Source organism: Poecilia reticulata, linkage group LG22 (assembly GCF_000633615.1).
Source record: "Poecilia reticulata strain Guanapo linkage group LG22, Guppy_female_1.0+MT, whole genome shotgun sequence".
Lineage (NCBI taxonomy): Eukaryota > Metazoa > Chordata > Actinopteri > Cyprinodontiformes > Poeciliidae > Poecilia > Poecilia reticulata.
This window is the reverse complement of record NC_024352.1, coordinates 22,059,694-22,077,344: the sequence shown is the minus strand read 5'-3', so window position 1 is coordinate 22,077,344 and position 17,651 is coordinate 22,059,694. Positions and strand designations below refer to the sequence as shown.

The following is a 17,651-nucleotide window of genomic DNA, read 5'->3' as shown; positions in this document are numbered from 1 at the left end:
ATACATTTTACATACGTATTAAAACTTTCGCTGTCCTAACATGAGACAGATAATCTCTAAAAAAATTATCGATCTCCTCCCTGCTCTGCATAATTACTCCGCTCAGTCAGAACTAGCAGTAATCAGCTAGCCGCCATGCTATCAGGAAGTTTTCATTCAGTAACTCTGGATTGTTTATTGTAATGGATCCTGTATTTGACTTTGAATGTTAAGTTTTATACTTTAATCTTTTTGGCAATGTTGAGAGGTTTTATTTTGACTCTTTGCAATATTTAGCCTCTTCAGAGCCTCCATATGTTATCAGTCTGTTAAAGATAGTATTACTGATAGCAGTACTATTTGCAGAATGCCTGTTTTGTTTAGTTTTCTTCTTGGACAGTTATTAAAAAGAAGTTTTTGTCTAAATTGAGGTAAATTCATGGTTCTTTTTTCCACATAATGTAACCGGTAGTGTTTATAATAATATTTAAAAAAAATAATAATTATTATTATAATTATGTGATCGGTATCGGTGATCTGCCCTCTTGGGTGATCGGAATCGGTATCGACAGGAAAAAACTTGATCGGCACATCTCTAATATTCACCACAATTGAAACAGTTTCATATCAGGTTTTGTGTAGGAATTAGTTACATTTAGTTACAACTACTTGAAAAATGTTTTGGAAAAAATTACTTTTACTCCACTGTACTTTTTACTCTTACTTTAGTAAAATTTCTGGATTTTCTACCCACTGAATGAAGAACAAACATGTTTTCACCAAAAATCCACCAGACACAGACAGACACCTGCAGTTTGTAATTAAAAGAAACAGATTTGGAAAAACTTTCTCTAGCCTGATTTTTTGTTATTTATATAAATTATTGTCATTTTGATATTTAAAATACCAAAATTTCCACTTATTCCACTAAACTTTATTTTTGGGTCATTTTAAAACATAAAATGATTGATGATTTGATCAGATACTCAGTACTTGAGTAGACTTTTTACAGAATACTTTTTATTTTTAAGTAATTTCTTGAACAGCTACTGTTTGCTTTTACTTTAGTAAAGATATTTTGAAGTATTTTATCTTTCTTGGGTAATTTTTGGGAACTCTACCCACCTCTGGTTGTTATGCAGCTGCAGTTTTGCAGCTGCAGTGAAACAGAAACGCTTCAAAGCACTTTCTGAAAGCGTAATGTGATTATTGAGAGGATAACAGAGTTACCACTTCAACCTGAAGCTTTATTAAAATCCTCCTTTTTGAAATCTAATCAACCTGCAGCAGGAGACAGATTGCTTAAATATGTAATGCTTCTCTGCAGACATTTCTCTTTGCTGTACCTTCCACGTGGCGGACTTTACGTTGACGGTGCGCCCCCGGCTCGTCAGCGTGCATTTCATCCGCAGAAAGAAGCTGCGCTCTGAACTCGGTTCCTTGACTTTCTTGGAGCCTGATGGCACAAAAGAAGAAATGGAGTCGGTTAAGAGTCATAAAAGAGCAGCAAGGGTTTTACCAACGGTTTTATGGGTTTTCTTTACAACTGCAACCTGCTGATCTCGTTTGCATAAAGAGAAGACATAAAAGTTTGAAGGGTTTGCTCTGTGGCGAGATAAAAAAAAACAGAAAAAGGAAGTGGAGCTGCAGCTACAACTCAGATTTAAATGAGACGTGAAACTAGAGATGCACAGATCTAAAATCTATAAGTTTGATCCCTAAGGGCAGATCTATTCAGTCTAGTTCTATGTTTCATGCTCTGATTCATTATTTCTAATTTCACTTTTTTGAACCATTTGAAATAATGTTTGTTGGTTTATTTTTACATGTTTTGTTTCGTCAGTTTCAGTTTATTTACTTTAAATTGGCTTTTATACAACTAATTCCACTGACTGGACAAATTAAAATAGATTTTTTTGCATGTTTGACCAAATTCATGAGGTTATTGGTGCATTTAATTGAGCTGTACTGATGCAGAGTTACCAAATAAATGTGTAATTCATTACATTTAAAAATAAAACAGGTTTCACGTCAATCCAGCTCCGTTTATCTGTATTGTATCGGACTATTTTAAGTGTCAGATATCTGCATCGGTATCGGAAGTGGAAAAAGTGGATCGGTGCGTCTAGAAGAGAGACTTGCTCACCACTTCTGTAGACCAGCATCTCTCTCAGCTCCTCCTGGTCGCAGGGATGCGTGAAGTCAAACACGCTGTGTCCAATCAGGTCGAGCTGCAACATTTCAGGCAGACATGAACGAGTTATTACGCCTGCACTGCAAAAACACAAAATCTTACCAAATATTTGGTATAATTTCTAGTGCACCTGAAATGAGACAAAACTGACCCACAAGCAACTTTTCAGAAAGACATAAGAGCTTGTTTTAAGATTATACATCCTTACTGAATGTAGTAAAAATCACATTATTGTTAGGATTTTACTAATTGATAAGTAAAAATAGATAATGATGGGACTATTTTAGGTCTCACACTGCGAAAACGCAAAGTCTTACCAAGTAACTTTGGTCTAGTTTCTAGTGCAAATATCTCGGTACACTTGAAATATGCAAGCAAGAAATACTGGCTTGTTTCAAATTAATAAATCCTCAATATTAATGAAAAAGTTCTGGCTCCATTGGCAGATTATTTCACTTATTACAAGACATTTTACACACGTTACAAGTGAAATAATCTGCCAGTGGAACTCGGACTTTATTTAATCAATATTAAAGGAATTATTTTATTAAAATGAAGCTTCAATGTCTTCCTGAAAAGTTATTTATAACTTATTTCATGCTTCCTAAGATATTTGCACTAGACCAACAATACTTGGTAGGATTTTGTGTTTTTGCAGTGTGTATGACCTTGAAGTGTTCGGTTGGGAAACATAAATCATTTGGTCTCCATTTATTTCCCAGATTTCAACACAAAGTCACGTGAAACGGACCGACCTGTGCCAGGCCGAGGCACTTGTTGACGTTTTCTGAGATGTAGATCATGTCTCCGTCTTCAGACAGAATCACCAGGAAGCCGTCTAAAGCCTTCAGGTAGGAGCCGTTTAGCTGGATGTCCAGTTCTGTTGTCTCCTCTGCCACTGGCTCATCTGGAAGAGATAAGGAGCCACAATTTTAAAAAATAGATTATGCAACTGTAACCAGAAACTGTCTGAAACCTTTACTCACAGGCGCAGAAATAACACACCGATTTATCTGCAGAATGAAGATATTTGAGTTGATTTTCTTGTTTATTTACATTTAAATGTGTAATTAGTGTGTCAATGTTGGCCAACTTGAATTAGTTTACTGTGATTTTTCCTTTTTGTAGTTTTACCTTCTTGATTATAAACAAAATTTTTATTAAATCTATAAATTCTTAAAGATCAAAAACATGAAAAAAAGATCTTGGATTGCTGTCTTATTAAAAGGAAAAACAATTTTCAAATTTTTATGGTCTTGAGTTGTTGGACAGATTTTTACTTTGTGGTCGGAGGGCCGATCAGAATCATTTCAACGGCCACAAACGGCCCACGGGCCACACTTTGAACCCCCTGCTCTATGTGATCAGTGCTTATATTAAGATGACTGAATTTATTTATAAATTTTTGTTTTGGGCTCTAAAGAATCTCCAAATTGAGTTAATTTTGAGAAAACAAACTTTTTTTTATCCTGACAAAATCATCAGAAAAAATATGGAAAACATCCGCTCTGCTTCTGTAGCTTTGTGGTTAGAAATCATAACAGCTAAACAAATTCTTATTAGAATAATAATAAAAATAAATATAAAAAATTATTTTAAAAAAAATCTTAATGGTATTATCTAATATGCATCATAATTTAATTACTTTCTCATTTAATTTTCTGACGTAAAAACAGATTTTTAAAAATATTTTCTCCACTGTTGCTTTTATAACAGCACAAAAACTATAAATAAAAGTAAAAAATATGATTAAGTGCATTTACTGTGTCCAGTTTAGTCATAATAATCACATTTCTTCACGTCTTTGGTGTCAGGAAGAAGATTATTTCTGCACCTTTGACAGCAGCGACATTCAGTAATAGAAAACCATTTTATTATAAAAAAAATAAGTTTAACTCCATCATGACACGGCGACATCAGCCACTTCACCTTTAACCCCAGCTATTGACTGAATCATGGCGTCTGCTACCATCTGCTCTACAGGCTAATATGGCAAAAAAAAATGCAGATTCTGTGTTTGTAATCACAGCCGCTGAGCCGAATGTTTCGCTCTGATCCGTTGGCGCTCCGCCAGCGGCTACTGACCGATGCAGAGCAGCTTCCGCATGCGCAGGTAGCTGATGGTCAGCCTCATGACGGAGGCCTTGTCCAGGTTGGAGCTGGTGCTGTGGGGGATGGGCAGCTGCTTGGACAACTCGTAGAAAACCTCCGACTCCTTCCCGCGACGGCATCGCGCCGCGTCCCTTGATTTCTCCTTCCTGCGCTCCGAACTCACCCTGCGTGGAAAAAGGCCGTGGATCAGTCACAAAAACACGTTCTGGGTTCCTCAACGAGTTTGGAAAGACGCAGAAAATAATCGACTCTACAGAGAATCGCTTTTCCTACTCGATTCAAAATGCTCAAAGAACAATTTCAGAATATGTTTAGGATGTTGCAGATGGCTTTATGCATCCACTCACTGTTCATATCTCAGATAATGTGATATTTTGTGATTCAAGAAAAAGCCAGGCAGGTAAGCTAACCTAATACACAAACCTATTTAAATTGACAGAATTAGATGCAGAATGGAATATAAATCGATTAAAATGAGCTCAATAATTTCCATTTGCATAATTTATTGTTTTTCTCTCTTTACACCAAAAACTGGATGATAAAAGTCTTCATTAAATGAAAACAGTGACTTTCCAGGCTGTTATGTCAGGATTTTATTGTTTTATGTTTTTTATGCTTCAAATACTTTAATGTTGATCTTTATTGTACAGAGCTTTATGATTTTCTGTCTGTAAAAAGTGCTTTATAAATAAACTTTACTTACAATCTGGTGCTTTGATCTCTACTAATCTTTTTTTAATGAATTTTGTTTACAGGCACTTTATAATTTATTTATTTGTCGTTTTGTTTTATTTCCTTTAGATATTTAAAATGTCTTCCAGTTCCAGTGTTAAAATGTTCATTAGAGTTTAAAGTTTAGTCTTTGAGAATGTGTTCTTGCATTATTATGCCATTACCTTTATATTAGTTAAAATGTCTCAAAATTACAATATTATCGTTTATCACAATAACTTCTGGGATAATTATGGTATTCATGGAACCTTGTAGAATTGTCTTACATGTATTTTTCTCGTTAGTCTCATAATTTAAACAATCTTTAGACCGATTGAATTGAAAAATTGGTTTCTGAATCGAATCGTGACCCTAAATAAATAAAATTGGAATCTAAATGTTCATCTCTAGCAAACAGCTACAACAAAACAGCATCTTCAGAAACATCATCAACCCACAGATGTGATTTACCAAAAGGAAGAGCGCGACACCAATCGCTGTGACATTTCCAGGAGAGAAACGAAGACAGAAACCTGCAAAGTTCTGACAGATTAATCACATTCTGCAGCATCAATGACCCCAAAAAACAAGATCTTCAGATAAAAACTTTGCAGCTCAAGACGAAAAGCTTCGATTCTTTCCTTTTGATTCTGAGATTTTACGGCACTTCAGAGACCCCATTTAGACGACGCTGGAGCTGCACCAAAACCAGAAGTACAACAGTTTAAAAAGCTCTCTGCAACCAAACGCACATCCAATTAAAATCGATCCAGTGTGCACCAACAGCTCTGACCAAGGGCGACATTGTTATTCTGAAACTGGAGCAGCCGATTAAAATTAGCAGAGCAACAGGAGACTTCAGGTTTGAAAGTGAAACTTTCCATTACACGCGTGTGATGCTCTAACTGCTCTGCAGCAAAAATAATTGGTCTGCTGAGATTAAAAGATTTTCAGGTCTGAGGCTTTGCCTCTCAGGAAGTCGCAGGTCAGCTGCTGCCAAACATCTGCTACACAACAATAACGCACTTTCCCAGCTTTGACTGTCAACAATCATTTAAAACTAGGGCTGCAACTATTATTTTAGTGAATAATCGATTAGACTGTCGATTAATCAATTGTTCTGGTGATTAATTGAATAGAAATTCAGTTAGGCACTTTAGCCTTTTTATACAATAGTAGAAATACATTAAAATATGCTAGTAAACAAATTATTCCATTCATTATAATACAATAAAAATAAACATTTTATTGAAGAAAATGCAATGACAGCATTCTTTTCGCGTATGCCAAGACATTTGTAGCATCTGCAGCTAATAAATATTTATTACATTTGACTGAACATCAATACGGTGTATAGCTAATCTGGTGATTATTAATAATTGGATAGCAAAAGGTATTTTAAAAAAATGTAAATCAAGCTAAAACGGCTACTTGAGGAGATCTGGGTAGAAGATATTTCCAGGAAGAATGTAAAAAAAAGTTAAACAATTAGTCAGATTAATTGTAATTTATAGATTATTGAAATAATTGTCAACTAATTCAGTAATCGATTAATAGTTAACTGGAGTATACAGACTGGAAAAAAAGGCCAAGAGCTGACAGAACAACACTCAGAGCAGTAATTAAGTCAAAACTATATGAGGAAAAAATATATATTTTACATTTAAGATGCTAAAACATATTTACAGACCGAGACTTGTATCTTGGAAAATGTATATATTTTTATGTTTATATATCCGTTTATCTTTCAGCAAACGGTCTCTTTTTGAGTCTGTGTGCTCCAGTTAATTAATTGATTACAAAATTAGTTGACGATTATTTCAACAAGCGATTAATCGTTTCAGCCCTATTGCAGATTGTATTTCAGAGCTACAATGATTTGCAGCTTCCTTTCCTACAGAAATCAGACTTTTTCATTTTGTAAAAACATCGTTTTGTTTATAGTTGTCCAGGTAATATATAATCACTAACCAACTCATCACGATTAATCAGGTTAATCATTCCATCCCTACTTGAACCCTGTATTTTTCCCCCTCACCTCCAACCTGCACTCACATAAAAACAGATCACACTGTGAGCTGGTGGCAGACCTGGGAGGCCATTTTGTGAAGCTGCTGTCTCAGCCTAACAGTCGACCTCTAAACATCCTCAAGAACTTTGGCATCACAATAACAGCTGATAACTGCTGGCAGGGGTTCAAATTAATATATTTCAGAGACGTTATTAAATAACCTGAGACAATCCACTAACCCATAAATCTACTTATAGTAACACGAGGTGACTTGATTCCTGTGAGGTCAAAGCACCAAAAGGACTCCAGATCAGGTTTTTCCACTGTGCAGACTTTCAAACTTAACGCTTTTACTAAGATAGCAGTCGGATGCAGTAAAGACAAGAAGCTATTTCTGAAAGCCAGCCGAGAGGCCCGTTGTTACATAACAGTAATAATCCAGTCGACCTCAGCCAGCGACTCTCCACTTCACATTTTTTGGTTTGGAATCTAGCCTGCGTCAGCAAATACTTTGTTTATCAAGGAGGGTTGAAATGTAAACAAAGTTTGAACTCGCAGATGTGACCAAGTGGATCAAAAGCTGCGGGAGGGGGAAAATAAATAAAAAATACAAACACCCCCCCATGAGAATCACCTTGACTGTCGTTTCCAGTGTTGTTTGTGTATTCAGTTACTCTGTGCTGACCTGCTTCAGAGGAGAACTGCTCTCCCTATCGCTCCGTCCTGCTTACAGCGATGATGATAAGAGTCGTCCCATTATATAACCCAAAGTGTAGAAACACTGTGGCACCCACAAGGGAGCAGACAAGGACACACACAATGGGTTTTTCTGTGGTGTAACTAACAGGTAGATCAGATTAACTTTTCCAGGAAACATGGTTGCCATTTACGCCAAACAAACTTATAGAAAACATAAGAGTTTGATTGAGATTTAATTCAAAATTTGAAAAATGCTCGTATCAGATTTATTATACTCAAATAATAAATCTGAAACCAACAGAGCATAACTGCAGGGTTTCCCCCAGCCTGGCGGGCCACCAGGCTTTACTTGTGCCTCCACCAGGCTAAGCATTGCTTCTTTTTTTTAAGTTTCTAAAACATGTTTGCAGTTTTTAGACGTTATAGTTGGTGTTCAGGTATTAATCTTCCAATAACACATAATTATCAAGTGATATTTCTAAACTTCCTGTCAACTTTAAACATTTTTAAACTCAAAAACACGGTGGGCTGTTGGATGAATGTCGGCCCAGCGCCCAACCACCAGGCTTAGCAAGTTTTCTGGGGGAAAACCTTGATAACTGAGAACTACCAGGCTGAGGGAACAACACTCTTCAGTGTGGATGGCTTTGCTGAGGGAAGTACAGTGAAAGCTCTCTACTTTCTATATCAGAAGCTGCATTAGCCTTAAAATTGCACAATTTGACGTTTCAAACATAAATTCACCTTATAGAAACGAGGCAATTTCAAAAAAACTCGTTTTTTTAATAGATAGTTTTGCCGATGGGATGAAGTGGGGTTTTTTTTAAATCTTTTTGAAATTGATGTATTTCACAAAACTGTATTGAAAACATTCATTCGCAACATGAGTCATGTGATCAAACCAGATGTTGCTACTGCCAGAAAAGACGAAGACGACGACGACAGGAAATGGTATAAAGATGATGACACTGCATGTTTTTTAATGGCTTATCGCTTAAACAAACTTATTCACAAGTGAGTTTAACTGCATTTCCAATTTAATGGAAACAACACAATTGCAAAACTGTGTTTTTGAACTGTAGCAGAGTAACAACAAAGTTTTGCGCACATTTGTAATGGAAACACAGCCAGTGAGTCGTTTGGTAAATTAATTCAGAAGAATTGATTTGCAGCATTTTGTAGGTCCCACAATGACTTTTAATAATGCCAGTTATTTTATTTATTTCGTTAATAAAAGAATAAAGAACCAATACATTTTTTTAAAAATATAGATATGTTGGTTTTAGCTGTTTTTCAATAATAATGTTGAATTTCCACCAATGAATGATACAAAAAGCATCAGTAAAGCTTTTTCAAATTCACTTTTCTTTTAAATAATTATCCACCAATATCAACATGTAGAAAATGTATCTATTCTCTTTCTGAAAATGTTTAACTTTATTCAAAAACCTTTAAAAAAGGAATGTTGTAATTGTGGATATTTATCTACTATTAGTTTACGTCTATTAGAAGGGACATGTAACATTTGCATCTAAATGAGTTTTATTTAACTGGATTTAGGATAAAATGGTTTACAAGAAGTGTTTTTACCACAAGATATTTAGACGTGTCAAGCTAGGAGAGAGAGCAGGACTTTCACTAGATAACAGAAAGGCTGCAGTTGCTCTAGTTTTATTTTTTAAACCAAATGTTTGGAAATTCTGGCAGATTTTTAAAGATCTAAAAGGTAAGGTCCATATTTAACTTTGCTAAAGATTCACAGTGGCTAAGGTTGTTTACAATTAAAATATTTACCCAACAGTGAAAGCTTCACGCCGACTGCTTTCCTACACACACTGTGTGACATCACCTCTCTTCCTAATATAAATAATTAATGACCGCCCCCAAAGGGAAGCTAAAAGAAAGAACAAATAAAAATAGGTTGATGTTCTTCTCTCTTATAGATCAAAACAAGAGATCAAATCTGCCACAAACCTCATCACTGCAATTTGCAAAATGAGTAAAAGTTACATTTAAAGACAGCAATTAATGGGTTTTTTGTGTTAAAAAATGTCAAATGTTCCAGTAACACTTGACTTCAATTTCAAACTAGTTTTTAGTTCTGCTTTTTTTGAAAATGTACCAGCTTTTCTATTCCTTACATCATGTTGCCTCTAAACTCAGAAACATGCCATAGATACAAGAAAATTAAAAACCATTTCTAAAAAAAGTCTTCAAATTCATAGTGAAAACTATTCTGCTATTTTTATGAATGGTTTTTGTGTCCTATATGGCCGTGCACACAGAAAACGCAGTAAAAACTACCATTAATGATCATTTCTGATACATATTGGTGTAAAATATCTAGTTGTGTGTGATTAAGGAGTCGAATTCTTCCTGATGTAAAACCTCCAGACTTAAAATTAAGCATTTGTTTATCCTTCTGAACAATACAGCTGCTGCTACATCCAAAAAACCACAAGCTGGGATTTAAGGACAGCTTAATCCAACTGACAAACGCCAACAATAATCTGAATTATGAATCACTCAGCAAGTTGAGATCTCAAGCTTTCAGTTAAACCGTCGTAATGAACAAACAGAAATCCTTTCAGTTCCCAAAGTGTTACCATCGAAAAAAAGAAGAAAATCTTCATTTTTAACCAAATTAAAATTGACTGGAGGAACAAATGAAGTTTCACTATAAGCTGGAAATAAGCAATAAATCTATTAATGGCACGATAAATTAAAATAAGCTCGATAATTTCCATTTGCTTGATTTATTCTCTCTCTTTGTACCAATAACTAGATAACAAAAGTCTCCAGTCTGGTCTCGACAAGCTTTTCTTTTGAAGGATAATTTGTTTACATCATAATTAATTTTATTTGTCGTTTTGGATATTTAAAATACCGTCCAGTTCCAGAATTGAATTGAACCATTATATTAAGCTGAAAATGGTCTCAAAACAACAATATTATTTATCGCAATAACTTCTGGGACAATTTATCAGAAAGCAAAATCAGTTACATATCGTAGCAACTTCTTAAACTTTTAGTCAACTCTGCTGTTCATTAATAAATAATGGATAAATCTGTACAGTCACTAAAGAGTTAGGCACAGATAAGAGATGCGATGCATGTCAAAAGTGACGCTTGAACTGGAAAAATAGATTAGTATGTGCTTAGATTTTGTTCAACAGACTCTAAAGTCATCAATGTGAGGAAGGAAAGACTGAGTTAAATTTAATATTATGCCTAATGGACGCCAAACATTGTTTCACCATGCATCCTTCCTAGCATTGTTTGAGACATTCTGAGCTAAATTTATCACAGATCAACAAGGTGCAAAACTAGCAGCTTTCTACTTATTGTCTGTTACTGAAATGGGAGCTGAAGAAGCCCAAATTGGTTTTGTTTTTTTTTTATCAAAATGTACGTTTATATTCTCTAAAATCTCATCAACACAAACCATACTTCGCTCTAATGTGTTGAACAAAAGTAGGTCATATGCACACATTCATCAAATCAACCACAAACCAAAACACATCTGTGCTCTGCGCCCACACGAACCGGGTTTCTTGATTGTGTCGTAACCCGCCTGCTGCCTGAAAGCCTCTGAGCAAGCTGCTAATTGCCAGCCATTGAGCCACCACACACTTGGCCACTCCTATTGACGTCAAGCCCCTGTGATTAAGGGATGAGATGAGTCTTACCAAGACACCCCTCAGAAACCAGCTGAAACTGCAGCGAACCAGCCTGCAGCGGCGGCCCAAAGCCCAACACGTATTTATTGCAATCAAAGTGGATGTTGACCCAAACAGACGGTCGGGTTTCAGGTTCAGAGAGCAGCAAGTTGACAAAATAAAAATCCGTCAGGCAACAGCTTGGGATGGAAAGGAAATGATCTGCAGGTCAATCTGTAACTTTTTCTCTATGTGGGAATCTTTTTAACTGGTTAACTCTCCATCTGTTCTCATCTTTTAGTTATCAGACTTTCTTCTTTTACTGCTCTCCAATTTGAGACATTTGCTTTCATTACACTGTTTTCTCTCAGTTCTCTAATGGTCTGGCATTAATAATGTTCAAGCCTGTTGCAATAAGCAATTAATCGCATGATAAATTAAAATTATTTTTTAAGGGTAATTCTGTTTACAGAGACGTAATTATTTTGGATTTAATTGAAATTATTTCTTTTCTTTAAAATTAAATATAGTTTAAGCAAAGAAAATATATATACACATCTTCCAGTTCCAATGTTCAACGTTCTCTAAAAAATTAAAAATTTTTGCTCTTTGACGGGTCAATTTGCATAATCAATATTTTTAAATAGTCTCAAAGCAGCAATATTATCGTTTAATGCCATTTTTGGGCTAATTTAACACCTGGCTAAATTTACTATCTAGTAATCCTGCCAACAACTAAATGTTCTAACTCTTCTGTTTTTAAATTTTTACTTTTAACCAACAAAGAAACATAGAAAGGATCTGTTCTACTGCTTCTCTTTTGTGTCAGGTCGCCTGGTTCTTTCCATCGTAGTTTTGCAAAATACAGCCAAAAAAAAAAAACTAAACACCAAGAATTTTTATCAAAAAAAAATGAGATTTTCAAAATTGGTATGTTTCCATTAAGCAAATTTATTTTCAAAATGTTAGATTGTGCAATAAATGCTGCAAGTCAGTCTTATGGGTTTCCTTAGAAAACTTTTGAAACTAATTTCAATAGTAGACTGAACCTGATTCACCGTTTCATAACTATCTGAAATGTTTGTGTGATTAAATATAAATAACTTTCTCTCAAGATTATGTTTTTAATTGGACTAAATTGAATTATTGTGCATATTTTTTTACAACTTAAATGGTTACAACGAAAGGTGCAAATATATCATTTTGGCCCTTGCTTTGCTTCTTTTACTCTCTGAAAATCCCATTAAAGGACGTTTCTTCTGTTTTTGTCCACACATTTAACCCAAACATCCTCCCATAATTACTGTCCAAACAAGCTAGAACTGAGAATATGTAGCAGGATACAGATTTGAAAACAGTATCTTAAACTTAACACCTCTCCCATGACTGTATAGTTTCTGCATGAATAAACAGGTTTCCCCGTTTTACAGTCAATATTCAATGAAAAAAATTTATAAAACCAACACAGCTCAGCTCAAGTTACATCTGATGCAGGCAGCCAGGCCTGGCTGATATTTTGAGGAAACAACTACCCGTCTTTAGAGTTGGGATTGCACCATTTATGTTTCCAGTATTATATTAAAGATGGCCGGATTCTGTCAAGTGAGACGAATCAAATCAAACAAAACTGTCCAAGAAGGATTTAGAGACGACATTTTTCTGATTTACGAACTTTGTTTTTCAGCGTTGCCTTGGAGTCATGCCCCAGCAAAATGTCCAAATAGTTTGAATATTCAAATCAACAACAAAAGTCAGGCAAATCAAAGCCAAAGGATTTTGTTAGTCAGCGTCCACCTAAAACTATAATTAATGCAACAACAACCAGTGTTTAAAGTTTAAGGAAGCTTAGTTGGTTTGTTATCAGTAAATATAAGATCTGGGGTTCTTTTCTCCTTTTTTGTTTGTTTTGAAATGATTATTGTAATTCGTGACAAATTCGTATCAACAAACTCATCTTTCAAGGTTTCTCCAGTGTAATAAGCCTGGCGGGCCACCAGGCTTTACTTGTTCACCCGCCAGGCTTAGCATTGCTTATTTATCTAAGGTTATTTTTAAATGTTTGCATTTTTAAGACTTTACAGTTGGTGTTCAGATATTAATCTGTCAATAACACATAATTATAACAGTGGGTTGCTGGATGAATGACTGCATAGGGCCCAAACCACCAGGCTTAGCTTGGTGTTCTGGGGGAAACCTTGATCTTTTGTGCTTTTTCCTAATATTTCACTTTTTTTTTAAATCAGAAATGCAACAACCAGGATTTTCATGGTAATGTTGATTTAAAATAAGTACTTTATCATCAAATTATAATAGATAATGAGGATTGTCACCCATTTATGAATAGCATAATAATAACTAACCTTTAATCTGAACTAAACTCAAAGAAGTATTTTAAATTGCATGCTGGGGATTGGTACATTAAAAATGGATTACTTTGGATGCATTTAATTAATATGTACAGGGGGAAAACCCCTGTTTTTGTGTTGAATCTGTAGCGAATTGATTGGTTTCTTTAAGTTTATACCTTAAAGAAATGTCTCTATACATAAGCTACATAGAAATGTTGAATGCATAGATAAATGCATTAAGTTCAGTCTAAAACTCATCTATAAGCAGTTACTTCTCTTGAGGATTTGATGTGAGGAACCCCTTGTCGCCTGAATCTGGCCTTAAACTGCTGTATTAAGCTGAAACTCATTCACCTATTTCGGGAACCTTCATCCTATAAGCACCTGTGGTCAACATCTTGGCCTTTGGCAGAACGTCAGCAGCCGTAAATAAGTTGTTTCTACCTTTTACTGGTGAGCAGATGTAATCCCACTAACAGAATTAACTTCTGGCTATTTTCAGTGGCTAAAACAAACATACATCCGCTTTTAAACTACTTATTTGATCACATCTAAACTTAGAACTGTTAATATTTCAGCAGAAACTAAACAGCTGTTCACTGAACGCTGTCAAAGCTGCCACATCAATTCAAACATCTGCACAGATGAGTTATTGGCTCAATACCGTGAAACAAATGTAAATAAAGCTCTTGTTGCATCAAGGCTAGCGCAATAAAACGCAGAAAGCAGAAAAAGGTGAGTAAAGCCTTAAATCAGACACATAGGTAAACGGGATCAACTGAATAAGCAATTAAGAATCTGAAATAATATTTGTTAATGGTAACATGCTTAAAATATAGTTTTCAATTGTGAAAAGCCGCTGATAGCCGCATGCTAAAATGCTAGTCGCGCTAGCAGAGCACCGAGACGAATGAAGAGAGGAAACTAGCTCTTAACCTTGAAATTAAGGCCGTAATGTCACGGCTGGCAATAAAACAAAATCAAAACAAAACTCCAAAGCTCTCAAAGTGCCCTAAAAACCAGACTAACCAAAGAGGGCAGCATCAGCTAGCCGCGACATTACCTTTTCTTTTCAGGTATGATCGCTGTGTCCATGTCAGGACGGTTGGGCTGGAGTCGAGCCTCTCTTATCAGCGTCAAGCTGGACCCGCTCGCGTCGAGAAATCAACCAAAATGTCACTTTTTTACTGAAGTTACCCCGCAAATCCTCGGGTAGGTCACATAAGAGTTCCTTCTGGGGTTGCTTAGTCCAAAAAGATCAAACTCTTCTCTGCTGAAAACGGAGGTTTTTGGTTAGTTTGTGCGTACAGAAAAAAAATAGTGCCACGCTGGATAAGTGCTTTTTTACCGAGACAATGTTGCCTCATGAAGGCGGCGCGCGCAGACTCCGCCCGCTGCTGCCGCGGGGGCGCGCAGTCACATGATTGTTCCACAGCGGGAACGCGCGCCGTCCATTCACAATAAATGCTTTCACTATTAAAGCCGCTTCTAAGCAGAAAACTATACTCAAGTAAGAGTAGCACTAGTCTTCAACATATTTTTACTCAAGTAGAAGTAAAACGTAGCCACCCAAGAAATTACTGAAGTCAGAGTAAAACAGTATTTGGTAGAAAGTCTACTGGAGTACTGAATAACTGATCAACTAATCAATCATTTCATATTTTAACTTTTGTATTTTAAAGATAAAAATGACCATAATTCATATAAATAAAAAAAATTACCAATCAGGCAAAAGAAAATTTTTCCAAATAAAAAACTTATGAGCTTTAACAAAAAGCTGCAGGTGTGTGTCTGTGTCTGGTGAATTATTGTTAAAACATGTTGGTTTTTCATTCAGTGGGTAGAAAATCCAGAAATTTTACTCAAGTGAGAGTAGAAATACTTCATAAGTTACTAGAAAGTATTGAAAGTATCCTGAAAAGTATTGGCTCTAGGGGGATAAAAAAAACACAAGCACTCCACACTTTTCAGATTTTTATTAGTAAAAATGCTAAACCTGGGTAAGTCGTGTCATTTTCCTTTCCTTTCAGCAGATGCAGTGTTGTGTGTTCATCTGTCACATAAGATCACAATATTCTAGTCAATATGTGAAAAAGTTCAGCAGGGCCGATTGTAGCTACGACCTTTTTTATTAAATATATTATTAATTTCCTCCTGAAGTGGGATATGTGGAGATCCTGCCAGTTTTAAAGTGTGTGCTTCCTCATCGTAACTTTCTGAATATTTACGTTGGTATTTTGCCCGTTTCAGACCTTCTGTTCTAGCAGAAGTGTGTTTGCGCATGAGGTTCAGGAGTTATGGTCAGATTTCCCAGCAGACATTTCTGGTCAGTCTGTCACCATCCCGCAAGTTATTCACTAAAACTATAATTTTGTGATTCAGTTTTTCTTTGGAACAGAAACATTGAGGTTGAAATGAATCTATGAAAGTTACAACAAAACATACCTCCAATGAAATAAAATAAAAAAACATGTTTACCAAGTGATGAGAATAAAGACTGATGGCCACTTTGTTAGGTACAGCTTGGTGCTGTTGGGTTTGACCCAGTTTTAGTCAGCTGCACATCCAGGAAGAGATTTTCAACATCCAGGTGATTTACTGGAGTGGGATCTGGAGACTGCAGAGGCCACTGAAGGTCAGTGACCTCATTACCGCGTTACAGAAACCATTGAGAGATCAGCTGGGTGCACCACTTGTAAGTTAGTTTTGTCTTACTTCAAATGTGCTAAGATATTTGCACAAAACTCAAACATTACTTGGTGAGATTTTGTGTTTTTGCAGTGTAGTTGCGCAAAGTCAACAACAAAACACTTGTTTTTTTCAGCAGCCATTGTACAGCACATAAAACCAGCTAACCAAATGTGCTGGAGTTCAGCTGGGGTTGCTAGGTAACGGGCTGGGCTTGACTGGGGTTGCTAGGTAACGGTGCCTGTCCAATGTGATTTAACATTTGGGAGGTTTTTGAAATTGTTCCTTTTCCAGACAGCAAAAACGTGAATTTATTGACAAAACAACAGTTGGGTGTTTTTTTAAGTGCTTGGGTTGAAACATTACAGACCCAAATGGAAGCATAACAATCTGAAAATGTGAATTTTGCGTAATAGGTTCCTCTTTAAAGCATTACGAAAAGCAGTTGCTGCTTGCTGCTCAGAGGTAAAACTGCGATATTTGATGATTGAAAACAGAACATCTTTGTGGGTCTTTTTGTGGCCTTCAAATGTATTATCTGGCTAAAGCGCAGCTGGTTTATGCATAACTCAGAAAATAACAGCTCAAAAAACAAATTGAAAGTTTCAAAGTCTTAAATTTTCTTTCTTTCTATGCTAAAGGTGATTTAATGTCGCTGAATTAAAATTACTCTGCAAAGAAGACAAACTTGCAGGTGTGACAGAAGTACCAGTTACATTTATTTGAGTAACTTTCACGTTTTACTGCACTGTACTTTTTATTTTTTCTTGAGTAATATTGCTTCTACTTGAGTAAATTTCTGGGTACCCGATCCGATACAAGTAACTTCAATGAGGAAAGAAAATATGTGCAGTAGTCATATTTAATAAATTAAGATACTATCAATCCACTAGCAGATTAATTACACTAACGGATGTTTTCTAGCATTTGTTCTCCTTATGACGATTTCTCACTTAAATGAAATGAAAATATGCATGAACTCTTCTTGATGCAGGACAGAGAGGTCTATAGATTATCTCGTCGCTCTCCTCTTCCTGTCTTGATTAAAGGCGACAGCAGTGACGCCGTGTGTGGTTTCCTGTTTATCTTCCGCTATTTAGCAACGAAAACTGAACCTCGGCTGAAGGCCCAACCCGTCTGCTGCAGGATCAGAAAATGTAGGTGAAAGTTTCAAGCCCTCCCTGTTCGCCTGCTTTTTGTTCCACTTTTATCAGGGACTGAACATTTTTTCATGAATTTCATGAATTTAA

At 35.8% G+C, this 17,651-nt stretch overlaps 1 protein-coding gene across 1 annotated transcript in view; it reads right to left on the bottom strand.

Annotated features, from left to right (window-relative positions):
* The window catches only part of hif1aa (hypoxia inducible factor 1 subunit alpha a), a 22,453-nt gene extending 7,355 nt beyond the window's left edge, over nucleotides 1–15,098 (bottom strand). The window contains exons 1-5 of the mRNA XM_008400026.2: nucleotides 14,777–15,098; nucleotides 4,259–4,449; nucleotides 2,929–3,080; nucleotides 2,126–2,210; nucleotides 1,326–1,435 (exon numbers count right to left, since the gene is read on the bottom strand). Coding sequence (XP_008398248.1) covers nucleotides 1,326–1,435; nucleotides 2,126–2,210; nucleotides 2,929–3,080; nucleotides 4,259–4,449; nucleotides 14,777–14,808 — 570 coding nt within the window. The 5' untranslated portion in view covers nucleotides 14,809–15,098. The remainder of the gene's footprint in view (nucleotides 1–1,325; nucleotides 1,436–2,125; nucleotides 2,211–2,928; nucleotides 3,081–4,258; nucleotides 4,450–14,776) is intronic.
* Between the last annotated feature and the right edge of the window lie 2,553 nt (nucleotides 15,099–17,651).